Source organism: Podarcis pityusensis (assembly GCF_964106645.2).
Source record: "Podarcis pityusensis genome assembly, chromosome: 5".
NCBI classification, from domain to species: domain Eukaryota; kingdom Metazoa; phylum Chordata; class Lepidosauria; order Squamata; family Lacertidae; genus Podarcis; species Podarcis pityusensis.
In genome coordinates this window covers 14,770,037-14,795,700 of record NC_138032.1, presented here as the reverse complement: position 1 = coordinate 14,795,700, position 25,664 = coordinate 14,770,037, and the positions used below count along the sequence as shown (strand labels likewise).

The following is a 25,664-nucleotide window of genomic DNA, read 5'->3' as shown; positions in this document are numbered from 1 at the left end:
AAAATTGTTGTTGTTGTTCATTTTATTTCTATACCGCTCTATATTTTAAATAAAAAATATCGAAGTGGTTTGCAGCACATTAAAACATCAGATGTAACAATCCACAATAAAACAAATTCAAGCTTCAAAGGAAAAGTTCTAGATCCTATCCCCAAAGTGATATTTTGCTTTCCCCATATTTATTTACCAATTTAATTTATAGAGCTGCCCCGTGGCAGAAGGACTCTAGGAAGCCAGTGTGGTGTAGTGGTTTGAGTGTCGAAATAGGACCTGGGAGATCAGGGTTCAAATCCCCACTCCGTCACGAAGCTCGCTGGGTGACCTTGGGCCAGTCACAGCCACTTTACCTACCTCACAGGGTCGTTGTAGAGATTAACTGAGGAGTGAGGTGAACCATGGAACATCATGGAGAAAAAGGTGGGATGTCATGCAATAAACAGGGTATTCTGCTTACCTGCTTAAGAAAGCCAGAGGGACCAGCCAGAGGGAGATGTCAGGTGCCAACTTAGCACCCAGAGATCTCCACGTGGTCACAATTGGACTCGCACCAGTCGCAAAATGTGTCTGGCACCTGGGGGGTTTCTAACGCTGCTGCGAATATGCACATCCTCAAAAGGATCAGTCATCTCGCTCTACAGAAAATTCAGATAAAACTCTCCTGGAACTTCCCAGGACACTATGAAAGCTGGGAGCAGGAAACAGTACTCTCAAGATCAAGTCGAAAGGAGATACAGTGGTGCCCCGCAAGACGAATGCCTCGCAAGACGGAAAACTCGCTAGACGAAAGAGTTTTCCGTTTTGGAGGTGCCTCGCAAAACGAATCTGCTATGGGCTTGCTTCGCAAGACAAAAATGTCTTGCGAGTTCCTGGGGTTTTTTTTTCCTTTCCCCCCTCTTTTTCTAAGTCGCTAAGCCGCTTATCTGCTTATCCGATAAGCCGCTAAAAGCCGCTAAAAGCCGCTAAAAGCCGCTAAAAGCCGCTAAAAGCCGCTAAAAGCCGCTAATCCGCTAATCCGTCAATGGGCTTGCTTCGCAAGACAAAAAAACCACTAGACGAAGAGACTCCCAGAACGGATTCTTTTCGTCTTGCGAGGCACCACTGTAGCTGCTTTCACAGAGACAGGCATGTTTGTTCCGCCTGAAAAGTTATTTCCCAAATACCCCATGTTAGGGCCAGCGATGGTGACTGACCAGAAGAGCACCCAGGGGGGGCTGACTTGGTTGGAAGCCATGGAAGTGCTGGTTCAGCCAGTCTCTGCAGACCCCACTAAGATCACATTGCTAAAACCGAACGGTACAGAAACATCCATTCCCCTTTATGGAACCCAGGCAGCTCCAGAGGGCAGAAGCGAGAAAGCACCTTTCCCCTGGAAACTCTTCACAGAGCCCAAGTGTTAGCATGACATATCGGTGTGCAGGCGTGTGTGGGTTGGGTTCTTTGTTTTGCTTCCCTGTCTCCCCTTCCAGAGTTGTGCTCTATCTTTCGCACAAATCAAGAAGCACAAGATGTACCAGTTGCTCTGGCAACAAGGCTTCTTCTCTCCCCAACCCCCTTTTCTCGCAAAGAAGCATCCATTTGAAGAGTTTGCCCAGGGAAAATATAGCTGCCTAAGAGACCAACATTTTATGGGGCACAGGAACAACTTTACTTCCACTATGCAAGCATGGTGTGCTACGGAAGTCTTGATGATGGAGCAAAGCCACCAGCTAACTGCTTCCAAGTACAAGTTGCTTACAACATGGGAGGGGAGAGACATTTCACACATTAAAAAGGTAAAGGGACCCCTGACCATTAGGTCCAGTCGCGGACGACTCTGGGGTTGCGGTGCTCATCTCGCTTTATTGGCCGAGGGAGCCGGCGTACAGCCACCATGACTAAGCTACTTCTGGTGAACCAGAGCAGCGCACGGAAACGCTGTTTACCTTCCCGCCAGAGTGGTACCTATTTATCTACTTGCACTTTGACGTGCTTTCGAACTGCTAGGTTGGCAGGAGTAGGGACTGAGCAACGGGAGCTCCCCCCGTTGCGGGGATTCAAACCGCCGACCTTCTGATTGGCAAGTCCTAGGCTCTGTGGTTTAACCCACAGCGCCACGCGCGAGCAAACCTGAGCCTGTCACTGAGCGGACCTTCCCTAAACTAAAGGGTGGATTCAAGTAGAGAAGGCTATATGTTTCATGAGCTCTGGCCATCTGACAGATATTAAATCCCTATACATTGCTCATGTGTTTGTATTAAAGGTGTGTGCATCTACATCTATAAGTATGTCAACGCTCTCTATGTAACTATAAGTAGATATTAGTGAGCCAAGTCTAAAAGAGTTGGGGTTTTTTTGTCTGGATTATGGTCAAGTTATTTATTGTGGCAGTTTCTAATTGGTTAATATTAATTTTAATGGGTTAATGCCAGTATGTGCTGGGTTACACATTTCTTTGAAGTCCTTAAAATGTTGGTAAAAGCAGACTGAGGAATTTCTGTATTCGTTTTGTATTATCTTTAATGGTTTTCGTATTTGCCACATTTATACTGTTTGGGTTGTGGGGGGAGGGAGAAAAAAGAAAGAAAAAAGAGATTTAAGCATGTGTGAAGCAGCCTTAACATTTAGCATTTTTTTTGACAGGGTTCAAGTTTTCTCACTCATTCTTACAACATTAAAGTTGGGGAGATCATTCTGCAGAAAAGGGGCTAGCGAAGAAAAGGCTCTTTCTCTCGTCACTTCCTCTCTGAACCTCCGTTGAAAGTGGTATGCAGGCAAAAACATGACCGCTTCAGGGGCCAAGCGGGTTTGTATGGGGAAAGGGGGTCCTTTAGATATAGAGGCCCTGAGCCATATATGGCTTTAAAAGTCAAAAACATCACTTTTGAATTGGGCCCTGAAACAAACGGGCAGCCAGTGCACTTGCACCAGAAATGGGATTTATTTATATAGATATATTAACTGAGACAAGAAGGTGAGAGCATTCATTCGTGTGTGTGTGTGTGTGTGTGTGTGTGTGTTTGTGAATGCTCTCACCTTCTTTTCTAGTTAACAACCTGGCTGCCCCATTTTGCACCAGTCGTAGTCTTCAAAGGCAGCCCTGCATACAATGCATTGCACATCTAACCTGATGACGACCTCTATGACAACACCTGGGTTACAGGAACAAGGGATTTGCCATCTTAGGAGAGACACCTCCACATCTGGCTGCTCAGGTTGCTGAGAGTTATTTGCTCTGACAAAGGTCTGTATAGTTAAAGCTATGGTTTTCCCAGTAGTGATGTATGGAAGTGAGAGCTGGACCATAAAGAAGGCTGATCGCCAAAGAACTGATGCTTTTGAATTATGGTGCTGGAGGAGACTCTTGAGAGTCCCATGGACTGCAAGAAGATCAAACCTATCCATTCTGAAGGAAATCAGCCCTGAGTGCTCACTGGAAGGACAGATCGTGAAGCTGAGGCTCCAATACTTTGGCCACCTCATGAGAAGAGAAGACTCCCTGGAAATGACCCTGATGTTGGGAAAGATGGAGGGCACAAGGAGAAGGGGATGACAGAGGATGAGATGGTTGGACAGTGTTCTTGAAGCTACCAACATGAGTTTGACCAAACTGTGGGAGGCAGCGGAAGACAGGAGTGCCTGGCGTGTTCTGGTCCATGTGGTCACGAATAGTCAGACACAACTAAATGACTAAACAACAACAAAGGAAGTACTTTGGTTTTGAAGATTTGCTTATAGAATAGGTAACACACATGACTTGCAGGGCACAGTCCATCACCCGCCCCCCCTCAGGAAACTACCGCAGTACAGTGGTACCTCAGGTTAAGTACTTAATTCGTTCCGGAGGTCCGTACTTAACCTGAAACTGTTCTTAACCTGAAGCACCACTTTAGCTAATAGGGCTTCCTGCTGCTGCCGTGCCGCCAGAGCCCGATTTCTGTTCTTATCCTGAAGCAAAGTTCTTAACCTGAAGCACTATTTCTGGGTTAGCGGAGTGTGTAACCTGAAGCGTATGTAACTTGAAGCGTATGTAACCCGAGGTACCACTGTATATTTTGGGATACTGAAGCTCGATATAGAAAGCTAAACTTGATTCTTTTCAGCAACAATCCCCCAGGAAACAATTATGTTGTGCTTTATGGCAACTATTTCCCCCCACTCAGCTAAAGAGCCTGTGATTAATTAAACTGCTCCCTATCACTCTTTCAGATAGAGAGATAATAAAACAGCAGATTATTCAAACAATTAATGCCATCATTGTCTTGGCATTAGCTCATCAAACTCCCCAGGGTCCTACTAATAAGTGTTGAGAATCCGCAATGACTGTTCTCCAAATGGGAAGCACCTTTTGTGACACAGAAGGACTTTCTTGAAATGATAATCTAGCCTTTCAGCACCAGCTCTGGATAAAACAGGCACATCTAAAACGACAGCTCACCCTCACAAACTTATTGCTCGAATTCTCTGCCTGCCAACTCTGTGAATGGATCCCACTGGACAGCAGTACATTTCAGATGAGGTGAGGTGAGACAACAGCAGTCACTTTGCCGTTCAGTCTATGGGACCCATTCACACATGCAGGTCATCACCTAAGCTGCAGACATCAATCGATGACCAAGGATTGAGAACTTCTCCTGCGTCAAACCAGCCTTACAAGGTGAATGCTTGTTCTAACAGAATGTAAACAAAATGTGTGTGTGTTTGTTTTAAATCTCATCTATTCAACGTGACTTGCAAGTCCCTAGTTAGAAGACAGCCAAGAGCTGCCAGACATTCTAGATATTGATATGGATAGGAGAACCCCAACAATGAGATTTGAGATCTGCAAGACCTTGCTTCCAACGGACATCATCTGGTCAGGATAAATGGGTGGCCATCAACTCGATCCCCTATCAATTTTAAATTGTGTTAATAACTAGCTAGATACAAGATTAATCAGACACCCCAAGTCTCCTGGCTGATAGAGGCAGAAACACAAAGACATTCATGAAATTTACATAAAGGTGTACCCCTGGCCAATCAAACATAGAATCATAGAATCATAGAGTTGGAAGAGACCACAAGGGCCATCGAGTCCAACCCCCTGCCAAGCAGGAAACACCACCAGAGCACTCCTGACATATGGTTGTCAAGCCTCTGCTTAAAGACCTCCAAAGAAGGAGACTCCACCACACTCCTTGGCAGCAAATTCCACTGTCAAACAGCTCTTACTGTCAGGAAGTTCTTCCTAATGTTGAGGTGGAATCTTCTTTCTTGTAGTTTGGATCCATTGCTCTGTGTCCGCTTCTCTGGAGCAGCAGAAAACAACCTTTCTCCCTCCTCTATGTGACATCCTTTTATATATTTGAACATGGCTATCATATCACCCCTTAACCTCCTCTTCTCCAGGCTAAACATGCCCAGCTCCTTTAGCCGTTCCTCATAAGGCATCGTTTCCAGGCCTTTGACCATTTTGGTTGCCCTCCTCTGGACACGTTCCAGTTTGTCAGTGAACTGTGAACTTGAACTGAACTTGAACTTGAACTTGAACTTGAACTTGAAGTGAACTTGAACTGTGGTGCCCAGAACTGGACACAGTACTCCAGGTGAGGTCTGACCAGAGCAGAATACAGTGGCACTATTACTTCCCTTGATCTAGATGCTATACTCCTATTGATGAGGCCCAGAACTGCATTGGCTTTTTTAGCTGCCGCGTCACACTGTTGGCTCATGTCAAGTTTGTGGTCAACCAAGACTCCTAGATCCTTTTCACATGTACTGCTCTCAAGCCAGGTGTCACCCATGTCACATGACTTGGCAAACTAGCTGACCACCCCCACGTCACAGGAAACACTCTCTGCCTTTCCCAAAAAGAGAAAGACTGCAGTGGTACCTTAGTACTTGAAGGCTTGGCTCCCAAACAAATCGGTTCCCGAACGCCGCAAACCCAGAAGTAAGTGTTCCAGTTTGCAAATGTTTTTCGGAAGCCGAATGTCCGCCATGGCTTCCACGGCTTCCGATTGAGTGCAGGAAGCTCCTGCAGCCAATCGGAAGCCGTGCCTTGGTTTTAGAACGGTTCCGGGAGTCGAACAGATTAAGTTTGAGAACCAAGGTACCACTGGAACTTCTTTTAAAAGGATGTCATGTCTCAACTGCAGAAGCTCTGCCTGTCTGACCAGAGAGAGGAAGTCATCTCTGGATGTTGATCTTGGAATTCAGTTTTTGAGTTATGGCTGCCTGGTTTTGGTACTAGCAATGGTCCAAAGGCTTTAAAACATGCTGCTGGGATGCTGAAGACTGAGGCATATGCTCTTCCTATCTCCTAGTACCCATCTTCAAAGTAAGTGTCATCTATCTGCCCTTGCCCTCTGTGCCACCCTCCTAAAAAAAATTTATTCTACACACACCACTAATTCATTCATTCTCCCTCAAAGCAGATTTCAGGATGATATATATATATATATATATATATATAACAAATGAAAATCACGGTATATGAAGACAACAATATCATAACTTAATAATAAACTGTCAATAAGACCAAGCTGCACACTGAAGCACTTTATTTATTTATTTATTTATTTATTTATTTATTTGATTTAAATATCACCCTTCATCACAAGATCTCAGGACGGTTCGCAAGATAAAAAATACAATATAAAAGCACAAATATATATATATGGCGCCAGGCAAAAACATTCCTTCGGCTGCTTAACATTCTACAGCCTTTTAAATGTGCCTGTGGAAAGGGTGTGTGTGTGTTGTTTTGTCGTTTTGTTTTTAATTATTTACTTGTTTTTATTCTGTATCTTATTCTGCCCTGAGATCTTATGATGGAAGGGTGGTATATAAATCTAATTAAAAAATTAAAAAATAGTTAAAACAAAAACAACGAAACAATAACCGCCCACCCCAAACACATTTAAAAGGCTGTAGAATATTATTCAGCCAAAGGCCTGGTTGAAGCGTCATTTGCGAATGGACTTAACTGTCAGGGCTCCTTTACCTTTACCTTTTTTAAAGACATATAATGCAAGCGCCAGACAAACCTCCCTAGGGAGAGCATACACAATATATGTGTAATACATTTAAGTACCTAGAGAAATACAGATGTAAACGGTGTAAGATGTAATGGATGGCAAAACCATGATGTATCAAATGAAGCCTCTTGGGTTCCGTGGTAGTAAAATTATGGACAACAGAGACGAGCAGTGCATAACTATTGCATTACACTGAGACCTCCAGTTATGGGGCGGTATATAAATTCAATAAATAATCATCAACATCACAATGTGTCTCTATGAGCTTCCCATGGAACGTGGCTGGCTGCCTATAGAGGAACATACGGTAAAGGTAAAGGGACCCCTGACCATTAGGTCCAGTTGTGGCCGACTCTGGGGTTGTGGCACTCATTTCGCTTTACCGGCCGAGGGAGCTGGCGTACAGCTTCCAGGTCATGTGGCCAGCATGCCTAAGCCGCTTCTGGCAAACCAGAGCAGCGCACGGAAACGCCGTTTACCTTCCCGCCGGAGCGGTACCTATTTATCTACTTGCACTTCATGCTTTCAAACTGCTAGGTGGGCAGGAGCAGGGACCGAGCAATGGGAGCTCACCCCATCGCGGGGATTCGAACTGCCAACCTACCGATCGGCAAGCCCTAGGCTCTCTGGTTTAACCCACAGTGCCAACCGCATCCCTATAGAGGGACATGGTTGCATGCAATATTGTACTAAGTTGAATGTTCTGCTGCGCAATACAACTCCCTCCCTCTCCCCTCCTCCTCTGCGCCTCCTAAATCTATTCTGGTTGGCTCCCTCAACCCTCCAGTGCAGATTTGAGGACAGAGTGCAGGATATGTGAGGAGGGGAGAGGAGAGATGGGGGAATTCCTGTTGCACTAGCACTAATCCTTGCACCACCCCAGCTACTGAGCTGCGCACTGCCCTTAGTGCCTAACCAGGTGGGCTATTTTGTTCTGATGCAACAAGGAAGTTATTGCGTGTTTTGAAAGCAGCTGGTAAAAAGGTGAGAGTCAAAACACAGAGATTTAAAATGGGAGTCAGCAAACTTTTTCAGCAGGGGGCCGGTCCACTGTCCCTCAGACCTTGTGGGGGGCTGGACTATATGAGGGGGGGGTGAACGAATTCCTATGCCCCACAAATAACGCAGAGATGCATTTTAAATAAAAGGACACACTCTACTCATGTAAAAACACGCTGATTCCTGGACCGTCTGAGGGCCGGATTTAGAAGGCGACTGGGCCGGATCCGGCCCCCGGGTATTAGTTTGCCTACCCATGATTTAAAGGCACCACTCCCACCCTCCCAAAAACCCTTGAGGATAACTAGAAAGTTTTTCTGACACAATGGGAGGGGGGTGGGAAGAGGGGAGGGAGGAAAGTGTGAGCTAGAACCAAATTATGAACATGTGGGTGGCAGAAAAAGAACAAAACGTTTCAAAACAAACCACCACCACCTCTTGTGCAAAATAACAACAAAAACAGGAGGGGGAAGTCTCTGCCTAAGGAGACCCCTCCTTCCCCAGAAATTTCCCAGGCCTTACGGAGAGGCTTTGTCCATTATTTGACAAGCCTTGATCTAAGATCAGAAGGATGGTTACAGTCGAAGAAGAAACAAAGAACACACACACACAAATGCACACACCCTGAGTGAACTCACTTCAAGGTTAAATAATTCCTCCCACTTGCCACAGATGAGAAGCAAAAATTATTGCCTATAGCATATCTCACTACAATTAATGTGCTTGCTACCCTAAAATCATTCCTTGGAGGAGCAAAAGAGGTCAAATACGGTTCAGTAAATCCAGATATATTTTTTAAAGAAGGTGAAACAGATCAGTAAGATTTCTACAACTGCCACGTTATCACTGGCAAGGAAGGCTTTCTGTTTGCAAAAAAATAGACCAGGCCTAGTGATTTATTGTCAGCCACCCAAGCCATTTCATTAATTTTAAGAAGCTAGAAATTAACACGACAACATCATAAATAGATCAGAGGCACAACCAAAGCTTGTTTGTTATTGTTAAATAATGAAACAACCTGCTCGATTCAATAAAAAAAAAAGAGAGAGATAAGCCGCCACCGAGGTCTACTCTCATTCAAGCAAAAATTATTCCGATTAAGCTGTGATGCTGGAAGGAATGAGGATTCATTCATCCGCTCTGGAATGACCAACCTGTGGTTAAGCCACACACTTACAGGATTATTTCCAGCCAAGAGAGAGATTTTTCCACTATTTGTCCACAGTCCCCCCTCCACCATCCGAGGCCTGACCTCTAAACCCTCATCTGCTAATGCATGGGTAGGCAAACTAAGGCCCAGGGGCCAGATCTGGCCCAATCACCTTCTCATGGACAGTCCAGGAATCAGTGTGTTTTTACATGAGTAGAATGTGTCCTTTTAATTAAAATGCATCCCTGGGTTATTTGTGGGGCATAAGAATGTGTTCATTTATTATTATTATTTTCAAAATATAGTCCGGACCCCCACACCGTCTGAGGGACACTGGACCGGCCCCCTGCTGAAAAAGTCTGCTGACCCCTGTGCTAATGGAAACTTAGGAAGGGAAGGGAATGCAGGTCACAGTCAAGAGGAGCTGTCCTCCCTGGTCATCGAGGGATCCAGGGAGCCAAAGCAATCCCGTAAATGTACAATGAACAAGAAATAAATAGATTTGGTGGCTTAAGTCTTTGCTGGACAGATTAATAGCACTGAAATTTAAAGAAAGATGCACTTATTTAGTTCTCATATGGTATGCAAGGTGCTGGACAGAAAACCAATACAACACACCCTGTTTTCAAGGCCTGGTGGTGATGTCACCATGATTATGGGCTGGTAGGTATGAACTTCAGGGGGCTGAGGGCGCTCAGTTCAAGAACCAGACAAGCACTGCAGAGCCTATTTGTTTCCTCAGGTTTTAATTGAGCAGCTTCCAACCTGCCCAGCAAACCCTGCAAACTCTTCCCTCCAACTCTACTTATCGGTGGGGTCCCAATGACAAGCAAGGGAGGTCTGCCCCAGGGTAGGTTGCTCACCCATTAATGCAGAAGGTTTTGCTGTTGTCCTGCAGAAGGAACGGTGTCATCTATCAGCTTCTTGAAAAGGGGAGGTGTGTTGAAAGGAACAAATACGGGATGCAACACCTTTGACAACCTTCTTTTCAGTTGCTGCTAAAGAAGATATGGTTTTCCCAGTAGTGATGGATGGAAGTGGGAGCTGGACCATAAAGAAGGCTGATCGCCAAAGAACTGAGATGCTTTTGAATTATGGTGCTGGAGGAGACTCCTGAGAGTCCCATGGACTGCTAGAAGATCAAACCAATCCATTCTTAAGGAAATCAGCCCTGGAAGGACAGATCGTGAAGCTGAGGCTCCAATACTTTGGCCACCTCATGAGAAGAGAAAACTCCCTGGAAAAGACCCTGATGTTGGGAAAGATTGAGGGCACAAGGAGAAGGGGACGACAGAACAAGATGGTTGGACAGTGTTCTTGAAGCTACCAACATGAGCTTGACCAAACCACAGGAGGCAGTGGAAGACAGGAGTGCCTGGCGTGCTCTGGTCCATGGGGTCACGAAGAGTCGGACACGACTAAACGACTAAACAACAACAAAATTTCTTCTTTATAAGCTCAATTCTCAGACAGCTGACCCATCTCAGAAATATTTTATAACTTGATCAGAAAGATATGGCAAGGTACATTATTAAATAGCAAAAGGAAACAGAAGCAGAGATCCCCTGTCACAATACCGGCCTTATCAGGCCTTATCTATTCATCATGATATAGATGCAACTGCTGTCCACATTTTAAAACCACAGATAAGAGACTGGGAGTAGACTCTCTCACCTTCTCCTCCTCCCTACCTTTGTCAGTATTTAATGACAGTGCAGCAGTATTTCTCTACTGCTAAAGATGACTAAAACTAACCAGAGCTGGCTTTCAAATAGAAATCAAGGCGGAGCTGGGGGGGGGGGGAGAGATTTGAAGCTGATCTGCAAGTCTGAATCCAGGATCAAAGGTACGCTACACAGAGCTCCTTGAAAGAAGATAGGGATAAAAGTATAATTAACTAGGTATAAACGGTAATCCCTGGTTTTACAAATGAACAAACAATGAAGCTGGTCTACCCCTCCAAAGCTCCAAGGAGAAATTTCAGCCAAATTTTGAAAGACTTTGGGGGGATGAAAGGGCCCAAATCTATTGCACGTTTTGCCGCCATCTTTCCCTCTCCCGCTTCAACAGTGGTGGTTATCCTGGCAGCCACTATCCTTCCCGCTACATCAGGGATGGGGAGCGTTTGCCGCCCCCCCCCCAGGTTGCTAGACTACAACTCCCATCATTTCCTGACCACTTGCCATGCTGGATGGAGCTGATGCAAACTGGAGTCCAACGACATTTAGAGGGACACAAGTTCTCTATCCCCAGGCTATGTGATGGCATAACAATGGGTTGCTCTAAGCCAGGCATAGGCAAACTCGGCCCTCCAGATGTTTTGGGACTACAACTCCCATCATCCCTGACCACTGGTCCTGTTAGCTAGGGATGATGGGAGTTGTGGTCCCAAAACATCTGGAGGGCTGAGTTTGCCTATGCCTGCTCTAAACATCTTCGGAACAAAAATACCACAGCCACTGCCACTATCAATAAGGATCCCTGTCCTTCTCCTCATGTCACCTCCTCAAGACGAATTGCTGAAATAGCCTGAAAATTCAGGAGCCCTTTTGGGAGGGTCTAGGTTTTAACGATCTTGTGCTTTTTGTTGGTGGTGGTGGTGGTGGTGGTTAACAAGAATCCAATGAGACTCCCTCATACAAATTCATTCAGGCATCTAAACAAAGAATTTCCCAACCTGGTGTCTTGGACTATAGCTCCCATGAGCCCCAGTCAGCATTGCTAATTATCAGGGATGATGGGCGCTGTAGCCCAGAATATCTGGAGGGCACCAGGTTGGGGAAGGCTGATCTGAAACCCCTCTTTCATTTTCCCTCCCTTCCTGCATTGCACAGATGAAGCATGATCATTCTTGTAAACACACCAATGGCATCTGCATGTTCCCCTTTCCTGCAGTTCTACACTGCTGAAGCTTCTTCTCTCTGCCTGCTATACTACAGTCTTGTCCTTCACCAATTTAAAAGCAAACTTAGCCAAAAGAACGAAGATATTCTATCCCTAAGGATTATCAACAGTTCAAAATAAACCTAACCAGTGCCATCCCTGAAAACAGCAGGCTGTGCACTACGTGTGCATGGATGTGCATATGTGCATATTCTGGTACTGCTGTCAGTGTGTTTGCACTGTAACAACCTTCCCACTACCTCACGCCTCCCAGTAAGCACCAATGTGACCAGTCTGAGGTCAGATGAGCGATGGTGCCTTACCACGTTTTCCTCTACTGACCTCTTTAGAAATAATATTCGACACTCAAACCTAGTGCAACATTTAGCCGTGTGTTGACCACACCAAGTGCTTCTACGGGGCCGGTCCTAACATTAGGCAGACTGAGGCAGCCACTTAGAACCATAGAATTGTAGAGTTGTAAGGGACCCCAAGAGACTCATTGCAGGGGGGTGTCATGAAAGAGCCATAAATTTATTGTTGTTGTTGTTTAGTTGTTTAGTCGTGTCTGACTCTTCGTGACCTCATGGACCAGAGAGTGCCAGGCACTCCTGTCTTCCCCTTCATGGATCACTGCCTTGCCACGGTGAAGGGGCTTGAATAACTCAGAGAAGCTATGAGCTACGCCGTGCAGGGCCATCCAAGATGGAGCGGTCATAGTGGAGAGTTTTGACCAAACGTGATCCACCTGGAGAAGGAACCAGCAAGCCACTCCAGTACAGTGGTGCCTCGCAAGACGAAATTAATTCGTTCCACAAGTTTTTTCTTCTTGCGAGTTTTTCGTCTTGCGATGCACGGTTTCCCATAGGAATGCATTGAAAATCAATTAATGCGTTCCTAAGGAAACCGCCTTCAGACCAGGTCCGGGGACAGTCTGTCCCCCGACCTCTTCTGAAGGCTGGGGGGGGGGGACAAGGGCTTCGCTGCCGACCCCCAGCATTTTAAAATCTCCCCGGGACACGGGGAGATTTTAAAATGCTGGGGGTCGGCAGCGAACGCTTCGCTGATCCCGGGACGGCAGACAGCTCTGCGCCGGCATCCAGAGCGGGGCGGGACTTCTCTGCTGTCCCGGGGAGATTTTAAAATGCTGGGGGTCGGCAGCGAACGCTTCGCTCCTGACCCCCAGCATTTTAAAATCTCCCCGGGACAGCAGAGAAGTCTCCGCTGTCCCGGGAAGGCAGGCGGGGGGGAGCAAAGACTTTTGCCCCCCGCCGGCCTTCAGAAGAGGTCCAGGACCTCTTCTGAAGGCCGGCTGTGGGCGAAAGTCTTTGCTCCCGACCGCCAGCAATTTAAAACAGGTCCCCGGAGATTTCCCTATGGGCTTTCGTCTTGCGAAGCAAGCCCATAGGGAAATTCGTCTTGCGAAGCGCCTCCGAAACAGAAAACCCTTTCGTCTTGCAGGTTTTCCGTCTTGCGAGGCATTCGTCTTGCGGGGTACCACTGTATCCCTGCCAAGAAAACTCCGTGGACAAAGACAACAGGCATAAATTTACAGTTACTTAATTTATTGTTTGGAGAAAGAACTGGCAACCCACTCCAGTATTCTGCCATGAACACTCCATGGACAAAAGGAGAAGCTTTGAGAAGAAATTCTGGTTCATGGGGTCACGGAGAGTCAAGCACGATTAAGATGACTGAACGCCGAACAATGAATTTATTGTTACTGGTATTTGTACTGCTGAGGCGGTGGAAAATTTTCTGCCTTGGGTGTCAAAATGATGAGCACTGAGTACTATGCACCTTGGCTTGGGAAAGGTGCCATTTCCTGTCCCACCTTAGAAGCATAGAATTGCAGAGTTGGAATGGACCCTTAGGGTCATCTAGCAACTGTCCCATATAGGATCGAACCTGTAACCTTGGGCTTATCAGCACCACACTCTAACCAACTGAGCTATCCAACCTCTGCCAGCAAAATGTTGTGGTCCAGCCCTGGTGCCTTGAATAATTTTTAAATAGGTGTAGGTGCTCTTGCTGATTTCTTCACAAAAAATAACCTAATGAAATAGCTAGAATCTGGAGAGAGGTGACAGAAATCTCTGTGCAACCCCCCCCCCCCACTCTTAAGTATTTACTTTTTGCTGAAATAATGGATGCTAAAGGTTGCAATCAAAGTCTAAAGCGTAAACAGTAAAACTTCAATAAAATGGGGAAAGCAAAACAAGCTTTGCATGATAACATTTCCCATTCTGCTTTTCCGTTGAAACATTAAGCTTTCAAAAGGATGTTGTAGTCACATTTTCCAGCAGCAGTTATTAGAAATATGCACATGTTTAGAACTAGGTCAACCTCTACAGTTATTTTACCAGCAGAGAGAAACTGTTTAGACATCACTCTAATGCTCTTAGCTTCAGCAAACCGGGGCAGAGCAGTTTTTGAAATTAGACAATATAGGGAGAGAAAAAAAATAGCAACTCAGTAGAAATGTCTCCTGCACTGAGATATAAAAGAGGAGGGTTTAACGCTATTTTAGAAATTCACACTTCTGAAGAACTCCAGAAGTTTCTGTTCAGTCTTGGTTCACTTTCCCTCTCCTATCATCTTTGTTGAAGGGATTAGCCTACAGCAATCAGAGGATGCAGAAACCAGAATTCAGAATAAATATTTGCTGACAGATCAGCAGCACACTCCACTTGCCTCTTTTATTTGGAGGGGGCACAAAGGGAAGGGGGGGCGGGAGTATTGTCACATCTTAAAACATAAATGCCAAAGAGATCGCCTTCACAAGCATTGGTTTAGAGGGGAAATAAAAAAAAACAACCTGTACAAATGACTGGTTAATCTTGCCTCCAGCTTAAGGCTCAGGGAGAGTTATCATTTTATAAATCCATATCCAGGTTTTTTTTTATTTAAAAAAAATCATTGCAAAATATGCACTCAAATCCAACAGCTTTAAAATCTTAACCCCAAGACCTAATGAGAATTAGCCCTCCATCAAATGATCATGCAACATCTTATGAAACTCTGCTTGGGATTAAGACTTCCGCAGGCCACCCAGAACCTCTGTCTGCATGCCTTCCCTCTCTGAGCACAGCAAAGGGAATAGTCAAGAACAACTACTTTGCTCTTTTAAGAGATTAGGAGGGGCAGCAATGGGAGATTTTATTTATTTAAAGCATTTTTTTTACTCCACTCTTTGGCCAAAAAGTCTCCCGGAGAGGATTACAAGTCAATTTATTTTAAAGTTCCCACCTTCAGGTTTGGAATTCAAAAGACACAACACAAAAGGAAAGGGGGTGGGGAGGGAAGAGGAAAACAGTGAAACTCAGCCACCAATTCTTAAAGTTACAGTTCTTATCGCGACCAGCTGGGGTGCAAACCGTTCCGAGAGTGAAGGAGTCTAACAGAGCTCCTGCTTCCTATTATCTTCCTTTGCTGCAACCTGATTGGATGACTGCTGCCAGGTGACAGCTGAGGGAAGCAGAAGCCTGATGGAGATGGTTTTTCAGTAGAGCCAGTGGAAGAGCCCTGCAGCCCTTCTCTCCCTCTGCTGCAGCATTTGGGGCTCTGGTCTTGAGGGACCACAAGTGTCATCCAGTCCAACCCCCTGCAATACAGGAGTCTTTCTGACCAACATGGGGCTTGAACCCACAACCTTGAGATTAAGAGTCTTACGCTCTACTGACTGAGCTAAAGCCAATCTGGGTCTGGTTAGTGCTTGGGAATCCCATGTATGCTGCCTTGGGTCCCATTATGGAAGTAAGGTGTGACAGGAGAGTAAGGAAACAAAAATGAGTAACTATATAAAGTGCAGGTAGCCAGGGAAATATATGTATTTGCTACCTGAACTTTAAGGAGATCAGAATCACAAAGGGAGGTAGATAGCCTGAGGGAGACACACCCCATGGCCGTAAACAGAAAACCCATCAACTTATAATGGTGTCATATGTTGCATGAGACAGGCAACATCATCATCATCATCATCATCATCATTATTATTATTAATTAGCTGCCCTTCGACCTAAGGTCCCACAGAGTATCACAACAATTTAAAACACATTAAAACAGAGTGATTATTATTACTTGAAAACACAAGGTCTTAATTGCATGCATCTAAAACGTCAAAGACCAAAGTAAAGAGACATGTCTTCGGCAGTCAAGGAAATCCGAACAATGAAAGTGACAGGCAAACGTCTGTGAGGAGGGAGCTTCGCAACCCTGAATTGTAGATACTCAGACACTGGAACGAATGTCGTCCTCACAACACACCACTAAGAATTTCGCAGGCCGCAAGCCATGCCCATCTCTAATAAGTGGACAACAGGAAAAAGGACTTAGGCTGCTCCGTTCCTTCCAATCAAGGTCCCTTCACTGGCCCTCATCTCCCACTTACCGCAGCAAAGAGGACTCATTTTGCTTTTCTGGAAATAGGAGGATGAGGTGGGTGGTGAAAAGACAGAAGAGGAGAATCCCTCCTGAACTATCTTTGGCACCTGCAAAACTGTTGAGGCATGCACACTCGGTCCCAGGTTGCGATTAATATACAATTTATTCATGTGCAATTTATTAATATACAATTTGTGTGTTGATAATCGCCCTGGGATCTTCAGGTGAAGGGCAGTGTACCAATTCAATGAATAATATTAATAGTGATTTGGCAACCTGTAGCTCTCACCAGGAAGAAGCCACACACATTCTCCATCAGCTTGGGAAGACTTCTCTTCAGTTTGAAAGATGTTTACGCATAGGTACAATCTCCCAGAGATATTTATAGAAACACAAGACTGGCACACAATGTTCTCCTTCACAATCGTACATTTTTGGACCAGGTACTAGGAAGGCGGGGAGCAGGAAACTATAAACACCCTGAAGTTAATTCTTCCTTTACAATCAGAGCCCAGTAAAAATTAGAGACAGATACACAAGGAATGCTTAGCATGTGATCTCACGCTCTGGGAAAACACAGAAGGCCTTACCTTATAGACTTGTCCATAGGTGCCATTGCCAACAAGTTCAACGAGTTCAAAGATGCCTGCAGGATCCTAAAGAGAAATAAACAAAGGCATTTCAGACGGTCAGTAGCAAATACTTAAAAGTGGCTGCAAATAAAAACTTTGTTAAATTCGGCTAGTCTGCATTTTGCAGGGGCGCTTTTACAGAGTGCTGGGAGACAGGGGACAGAGAATGAGGTGGGGGGGAAGGGCCGTAGTAAGGGTCAAAACCCCTTCTCTTGTGTATCTTACAAAAGTGCAAAAAACAAAATATAAAGCATCTTAAGAACATACGTTGATTCTTGCTTTATATGCCATAACAAACCAAAATGAGGTGCTCTAGGAGAAGCCATGTACAACTAAACTACTAGCAAGGTTGCCTCACTTTCTGACTTGCACCATAAGTGCTTGGCAAATCTTCATTTTCTCATTTTTCCCAATCTTAAATTCAGTTCTCCACGTTTCCACGGCAGTTAGCAAATTTTATTTTTAAGAAGTTCTTATGAAAATTCATCTGCATATTGGAGCTCATTTCTGCATTATCAAACGCAGATTTGCTGAATGTTCACATTTTTGCAAACCAATTTCCCCTAATTAATGAATTTTCACACTCTCTTTAGTCCAGCACATACTCTTTTTTTACACATTATTACTTCGCACAGCGAAATTTGGAGAAGTGCAGATTTTGAAGGATGACTCTTCTTTCATCCACGTTGCTGTTTTGAAAACTTCAAATTAGCATCCCTAGGCACCATTGAAATTTCACTCATAAACTCTTAAAGGTAAAGGTAAAGGGACCCCTGACCATTAGGTTTAGTCGTGGCTGACTCTGGGGTTGCGGCGCTCATCTCGCTTTATTGGCCGAGGGAGCCAGCGTACAGCTTCCGGGTCATGTGGCCAGCATGACTAAGTCGCTTCTGGCGAACCAGAGCAGCACACGGAAACGCCGTTTACCTTCCCACCGGAGTGGTACCTGTTTATCTACTTGCACTTTTATGTGCTTTCGAACTGCTAGGTTGGCAGGAGCAGGGACCCAGCAACGGGAGCTCACCCCGTCACGGGGATTCGAACCGCCAACCTTCTGATTGGCAAGTCCTAGGCTCAGTGGTTTAACCCACAGCGCCACCCGTGTCCCTCATTAACTCTTAGGCAGGGTCATATCAGTGCCCGCAAAGCACTACTACCACGTGACCCTATCAAAAACATTCATCAAGAATGCCACCCACATTAAGCTCACCCAAAATAGTGAGCCCATTGGAGAAAAGGATAGGTGAGAGCTTAAATCAGATTAGGTTTTGCTCTTGCTGAGGGTCACTGTCCGGCAGACATGTTCTGAGTGTGGAACTGGGGTGGGGTGGGCCTGGTCATTCTGGCCAGTGACCTTGTGATATTATGAGCTTTCCCCCAATGTAGATAAAATCAGCATTGCTTGTTTCAAACTATTTGCTTCATAAGTTAACTCCACTCGGCTCTGTTTGAAGCCCAGCCTTGTCAGAATTGCATCTGTGGTGTTAGATGGGCGGAATTTTTTGCCTCCCAGCTATGGGAGAACAGATGACCTTTCGTTGCTACCACGACCACAGTTCTATCTTGATATGCTTCTCATGGCCTTGCCACCCACTAACCACATTTCCCAAGCATTTGTGACCTTTATGCAAGCAGCTTGGGGCAAGCTGAATTGGTTAAAAGTCAAGTACAGGAGAAGGGTTATGGGGGCCTACGTTCGAACAGAGGCAAGAAATGGCCAGGTCACTAAGTATTTGGGGGGGGGGGGTGCAGTTGGTAAAGCTGCCATATCCTCAGTCTATAATCCTGGTTCAACGTTCACTGGCTGACGTTTGCAAGCTCCAAGGAATGATTTCTACCTAAAAAACAAGAAACCCCAACTCACTGGCAGTGGAACTACGTGAGCTGTGAAAGATTTAGGGGACATGTTTTGCTGGGACACAAACTCAGTTTACATGGAGCATTGGCTGAGACTCATAACTACCCCCCACATAAATTAGGAACCTTATAAAAGGAGTGAAAATAACGCAAATCGGAATCTACAGGTAAATCTGTAGGTGTCTTGAGGCACACCAGCAAGACTGCCAGACTCCCGTTTAATAATAGCAACTCCAAAAAGCCCTCCCCTCAAAAAGCAGTGCTCCATTAGAGCAGAAGACAGTGCGTTTCTTTCTTTCTTTCTCTCTCTCTCTCTCTCTCTCTCTCTCTCTCTCTGTGTGTGTGTGTGTGTGCATGCTTTGTGTGTTCTTGGGTTCTTGTAAAGTCCTGCAAGCTCAGTCCAGAACAAGGCAGACTACGCTGAATAATTTTTTCTTCTGTTATGAAGCGAAGACTTCAGAGCTTCCAGCGCAAAAAAAATAAAATAAAAGGTAGCTCTTGACATCTGCTCGCCCCTTCCTTAGGATGCAGCCAACATCCCCTTGTGCTTGGGCACTGAGGAGGAAGTTCGGTCATAAGTGGAGATGTCATTTCGCAGGGGAGCTACACTTTCTTTATTGAGATCACCAGTAAATCCCTGCCAAGCTTCTAAGGAACCCCAACACTTCTCCAGAGCACAGTTTCAAAGTCATTTTGCTTAGGGGGTAGGTGGGGGAAACAAAGGAGAGGCTTTGTTTCGTCTTAATGCTCAAGGGGAGAATGGAAGGCTTCATTCTTACTTTGCACAAGATCAGAAATGTTTTATGCACGGGGCCATGCCAAGGCAAACCTGCATGCCAGCTGCCGCCACCAACACCACATCGCAGCAAGGGATACCAGAACCGATTTTTTAAATGGTGCCTTTCACGTCGCTGTGGGCTACAGAGAGAGCTTCCCAGGATGCGATTGGGCTGAAATGCCCAGCCATGAAGCCATTAAAGGCCTCTCAGCTGGGGAGATGCCACAGGGCGAGGGGAATGCGGAGCACAGCTGGGCCAGCAACATTCAAACAGAAGCACACAGCTCAAAATGGACAAAGACGTGGGATGTTTCTATAACCTGAAAGGCATTTTGTGCCATTAGAGCAGCAGGCTCCTATTGGCAGAGAGAAGGAACAGGGAACAAAGTGGAAAAGAAAAGGGAAAGGGGGAAAACCAGGAGCTATTGTCAAGCTGCGGCTCATGCAGTTGCATGAAACAAAGTTTTTTTGGGGGGGGGTGATATACCGTACATGTGCGTGTTTTTGAAAAGAACATTGGTGCCAAACAAATGTGTTTTGTTTTTTTTTTAGTTGCTGATCATTAAAACTCAAGAGCGGGAAAATAGCTTGCTGTAAGCAACAAGCCTTGCAGAAACGAGGCTGAAACTACACTGGTTCAAGTACCACTGGGAAGGATATGGGAACTATAATGACTCTCATTCTAAATAGGAATCAGCAATAGGATGCTGTTGCTAAGAGTCAATCCACACTGCTCTGGTGTAGCAGCCCTGAAGGAGGGCTTTGCTGGTTTAGTTAGGGCAGATTAGCACATAGGGGAGAGAGGTAGGTGTGCACTTGTGTGCATGGTGTGTGTTGCACACTGCGGGCATGGAAGCATCTGGGCACGGAGGCACTAAATCAGTATGCATTCCATTTTTTCACGCGGAATATGCATGGAGTTGGGGCGCTGGACTCAAGAGTTCAGTATCTCGCGTTCAAGCAAGTACATGTCAAAGCATCTGTCTTAAGGGCATGCCCAGACAAACTGCTACATGAATCCACCACACACAGCGAGGTGCACCACAATCCATACCACAGATATTGATCTGTGTCCTCCCCACCTCCTGCTCCCCAACCCTTCTCCATTGAAAGAAGAAGAAGATTGCAACATTCCCAAGCCCTCCCAGGCAACTTCATACCTGAGCACAGATCTGAACCTAAGGACGCTGATCAAAACCTGATAACACTGGTCGCTGCTGCACATGCACCCTTTTAAAAACAATACACTCTGCCCCACACCTGCATTTCATCATTTTGGCACACCAGCTGCCCAATGGAGGGAAGAAGGAGTGGCGGACCCCCCAAGCACTGCAAAGCTCAGCTATCCCTATGTCCAGTCATTTTTGTTTGGTCAGTGTCCAAGACACACACACACACTGTTACACAAATTCTTGGGGACAAGTCTTTTTGTCTTTTGCTACGCAATAAAAATTGCCAGTTCTGCTGCATCAGATGCATGTTCTGCTGCGTGTTCCGGTGCATTTCATTCTGCAGCAAGACCGCTGCCATCTAGGCGCTTAGGACAGGTAGCTCCATCACCAGAGGCAGTGCCTATGGGATCTGATTTAATGAATTCTCACAACCTGTGAGTCGGTACCCATTTTTAAATATACCGCATCTGATCACTGGTGCAGTGAGTCTGCATTTTTACTCACAGGCTGTAGCTCCCTATCGTCTCCGGTTCTCTTTGATCCTAAAACAGCCACGGGCTGGACCTAGGATGTTCAGCATGCAAGAGCCGTGTTCCAACAAGGACCTAAGGCTGCCTTCTTTAGAGTCCACCTGTGCACCCATTTTCTAGAAACAAAAAGCAAGATCTTTAAAAAGCATTTTTGTGTTGCATGCTTTCCCTTCTCTCTGTGTGTGAATATTTTATTCCTGTTTTGCATAACCACAGTCAGTCAAAGAAGCCTAGCAGCTTATGTCAAGTCAATGAATGGCATCTCTTTTTGCAGCTGGCACTAGCAGTTGCAATTTCACCAAAGCCATGGCAACTGGAGCAGAATGCTAGTTATTAGCAAATGCAGAAAGAAAAAGGGGAAAAAACACACGTTTAGTCTTCATTCATGCTAACAACGGGCTAGTCCTTGATTCTGCTTTTACCCACACAGCTTTCAATGGAATAATGATTCTTCATTATTCTTGACACCTTCCCCCTACCATCAGACCATCTTTGTATAAAAATATTGCTAGCCTGAGCTTCAGATAAATACAGCAAGTTAGAGGACATGAAAGCGTGTCGACACTTCTCGCACATCCATTAAGTCCTTTCGCAAGATCACACACCCCTGTACCACACCAAGTAAGCACCAGTTGAGAACTCACAATCAGTGATACATGTCAGGATTCTATCTTCTCCTGTGAGGATTAAAAGTGTGTGCCAGGAAGGGACAATCCATTTCAACTTGCTGCAACAGAGCTGTTAAAAGAATATTTAGAGTTGTTGGACTACAATTCCCATCAGCCCCTGCGGGATGCCCAGCAGGGCTCAGTCAGTAAAGCATGACACTCTTAAACCTCAGAGTTGAGGGTTCGAGCAAAAGCTTCCTGCATTGCACAGAGTTGGACTAGATGACCATCGTGTTCCCTTCCAATACTACAATTCTAGGGTTCTAGGATCATCTGCAGGTCATCAATTAGGGACAGACTGGTCTATAATAATGGCCAGGAAGAATGGGAGCTGGAGGGGGCAGATCTGGATGGAAGTGCCAAGACAGGAGCAGGACCCAAGCAGGTCAACAGAGGGGGCTGCAGAACAGCACCCCAAGTTCCAACTCTGTGAAATAGCCTCTTAAGGAGACCAGTCTTGAACTGGCCTTGGCTATACTTGCTTTGTCTGGATGGGGTGAGGGGAGAAATTGCAAATTGCTTAGTACTACAAACTAGAACCACAGAGACCTGAGAGCTGGAGAGATCAGCACTGCGCCAGGGAATACAGGGAGCTGAAATAGCTCAGGAAATGTTCTCTGGCATTTAGGAATCAAAATATGAAAGCATTTAATGGAGCTCTGTAAATTATTCAGAAAAGCTTAAATGGAGACCGGCGCAGCATAAGCAGAGCATAATCTCGGACCAAATATAGTCACTTTTTTATATAGATTATGGAACTTGGGATTTTGCTGCTTATAGCGATGTGCTACATTCCGTTTAGCAAATCTCAACCTCCCCCCCCCCCCACAGCTCATTTCACAGACAAACACCAGGGGGCTTGCTATTACCTTTCCCCACCCAAATACCTTTATTTGTCTTTCCACCACCAAAAGGCTATGGGAACCGAGATATCAGAACCGAGCAGACGCTAGCGCAAGCAAAAACCACAAACCACACAGCAGACATGTGGCTGGCCATCTATAATGCAACCACGTGGGGGCCAGACACCACACGGCAAGCCCCTTGTGATCATAGGTCCTTCCTCCCACATAGCTCTGGTGCTTTTCCAACATAACTCCTTCCTCAAAACCAACCTTTTCCCACATGATCGTTGGTTTTTCTTCTTACTACCAACTGTAACAAATGTCAAGTATGGGCAACAGTATTAGCCTCCATCCTTCCCTTTCTGCCTCTCCCCTTCGACTATTTGTTACAGGCGGGGGTGGGGAACCTCAGCCCTGGCCTGGGGGGCCAAATGTGGCCTTCTGGACACCTCTATCTGGCCCTTGGAATTTTTTTTAATTTTATTTGTTGCAACAACCACTCTCTTCTACATCCCTCACAAGCTCTGCTTGACGTTATGTCTGTTTGCAGAAAGGACTTCAGTATAAGAGCTCTTTGGCATAGGTCTCACTTGGGAAAATATTGGTTGATAGATGGATGGATGGATGGATGGATTGAATTTATATACCTCTCTATACCCACAGGTCTCAGGACGGTTCACAGAAAAAAAATCAGAATATAAAACCACAAAATACACAAACAAAATAAAAACAACAACCCAATAACCCATAATTCCTCCTTCCTTCTTGCCCAGAGATCTTCCAGGGGGTCCCAATGTTCTCCTGAGGCTTCTCTTGGGTGCTGCCAAGGCCCTCCCTCTGTGGCTGGATCCCCCCTTTGCTCCTCCTCCCCCTGCTCGCCCACCACATCCCCTCCACCCCCAACCAGGGACATTATATTAGCATCTTCAATACCCACAAAGCCAGTCTACAGCCCAATAAATTGCTGTGTCCCGGTTCTGTACTTTGCCCCCAAAATGGCACCAGGCACATTGAAACTGAATATACTGTAAAGGCTGAGAGATCGATTAGCTAGCTAAAATTTCGAGTTCTCGTTGCCCACATTGGTTTTAGAACAGAAGCCATCTTTTGATTCAGGCCTGCTGGGGCAAAAATCTTGTTGGCTGCTAGTGCCAATATTTTCCCTCTGCCACAACCAGTAGACAATGCCTGAAAGTGCATTGCTTTGCTAGCCTGCAGGCAAAGAACCAATGAGAAGGTGCAACAGCGTTCACCTTACCTGGTCTACTGTCCTCACAAAGCCTCTTAAGCAAGGAGGTATGTACTACCTTGACAACATGTATAATCTTTCTAAGATTAACACTGTTATGGGTTTGGGCGAATGGTCTGTGTGATACCATAGGTCCCTTCCAAACCTGTAAGTCTGTGTACAGAAGACTAGAAACTATAGAAGGAAGATTGCTGAACCAGTCATAGGCCAGTTCCTTTGTCAAGCTCAGCTAAGGACCTGCCATTTGCATCTTGAAAGAGTGAGCTCTGTTGCCATAGAGGCGTATGGGTGGGCCTGTCCCCATCTCACCTGACTGGATGCCACACAATAGGACAAAGGGGAGAATTCTTTGTGTGGGTTGGACTGATGATGGAAGCTGGAGACACAGAGACATGTCTGTTCTGTGCTGAACCTGAGCCACAGCTGGTGGCTCCCTTGGAAACTGAATGGGAAAGCAAGATCTTGCAGAGTGTCAATGCTGTGAGCCTATGCTCAGGTTATGAATAAAACCATATAACCTAACAACACCACAGTTTCCACTGGCTTTCATGCCAAAAGAAACCTAAGCCTAGCTAAACACAGGCGCCCCTGCTATCTCTCACCACTCCAAGATTGGGATGATTCACCGTAATATTATGACAATATATTACATCATATTTCAGGCTATGTGCCCCCGTTTAGACTGGGGCAAGTAGCCCTTTAATGCTACCCTACTTACACCATGTCAATCCACACACTGCTGAGCTAACCAGTATAAACCACAGGACACTTGTATAAAACCAGTGGGGGGGAGAAACGCCAGCAACGCGCAGAAAACCAATGGAAATTCCTCAAATTAAAAAAAAGGAAAGGAACACTTCTTCCTGTGATCTTTTTTAATTTTTTGCAAAAATAAATAAATAAACCAGCACGTTTCTAATTATATCAGGCTGCCCGATTGCAATGTTTCTGCTCCAGAGCACCAGCCTGGAAAGCCATTTTCTGAGCAAGGCTCCATCTCTGCTGTTACCAGCAACCGCCGCGTCTGCCATCCCACTAATCCAGAAATATTAATTAAGATGACCTTTTAGGCTTGAATTGTCAAGGGTGCAGCCATGCTTAAAAGGAAAAAGCCAAACAGACGCAGCTATGCAAAACGGCAAAAAATAAAATGGGAGCGCAAGGTCAGGGTTCCGCCAGTTTCTTCACACCCTTTAGGGTGTCGAGAGACTATGGTGTGGCACCTCAATACAGCTTACAGACCCTCTTTCCCCAGGCAGGCAGCTGCCTTGGGCGACACAAACTCAAGGGACACCCACTCTGCTGGAAGCAGGCTGCTCATTCGCAATTGCAAACCGCTTTTGGCATGGCTTGCTCTCTGCTGTGAACCAGAAGAGGGTGTGAATGTGTGTGTGTGTGTGTGTGTGTGTGTGTGCACGTGTGCGTGCGTGCGTGCGTGCGTGCGCATGGGTGTGATAGGGCTGCAGCTTACTCTAAGTATGCACACAGAGGTCTAGGCTTCTATCATCACCTTCTGGCTTCCT

The 25,664-nt window shown here is 45.7% G+C and overlaps 1 protein-coding gene across 6 annotated transcripts in view; it reads right to left on the bottom strand.

The window, feature by feature from the left end:
- TNIK (TRAF2 and NCK interacting kinase) overlaps window positions 1-25,664 on the bottom strand; it is a 287,935-nt gene that overhangs the window by 222,540 nt on the left and 39,731 nt on the right. For all 6 annotated transcript variants that reach the window (XR_013987026.1, XM_081007748.1, XM_081007749.1 and 3 more), the window contains exon 2: window positions 17,001-17,066. Coding sequence is in view for 5 of the 6 variants with exons in the window: in XM_081007748.1 (XP_080863874.1) it covers window positions 17,001-17,066 (66 nt within the window). In the remaining variant the exon portion in view is untranslated. The remainder of the gene's footprint in view (window positions 1-17,000; window positions 17,067-25,664) is intronic.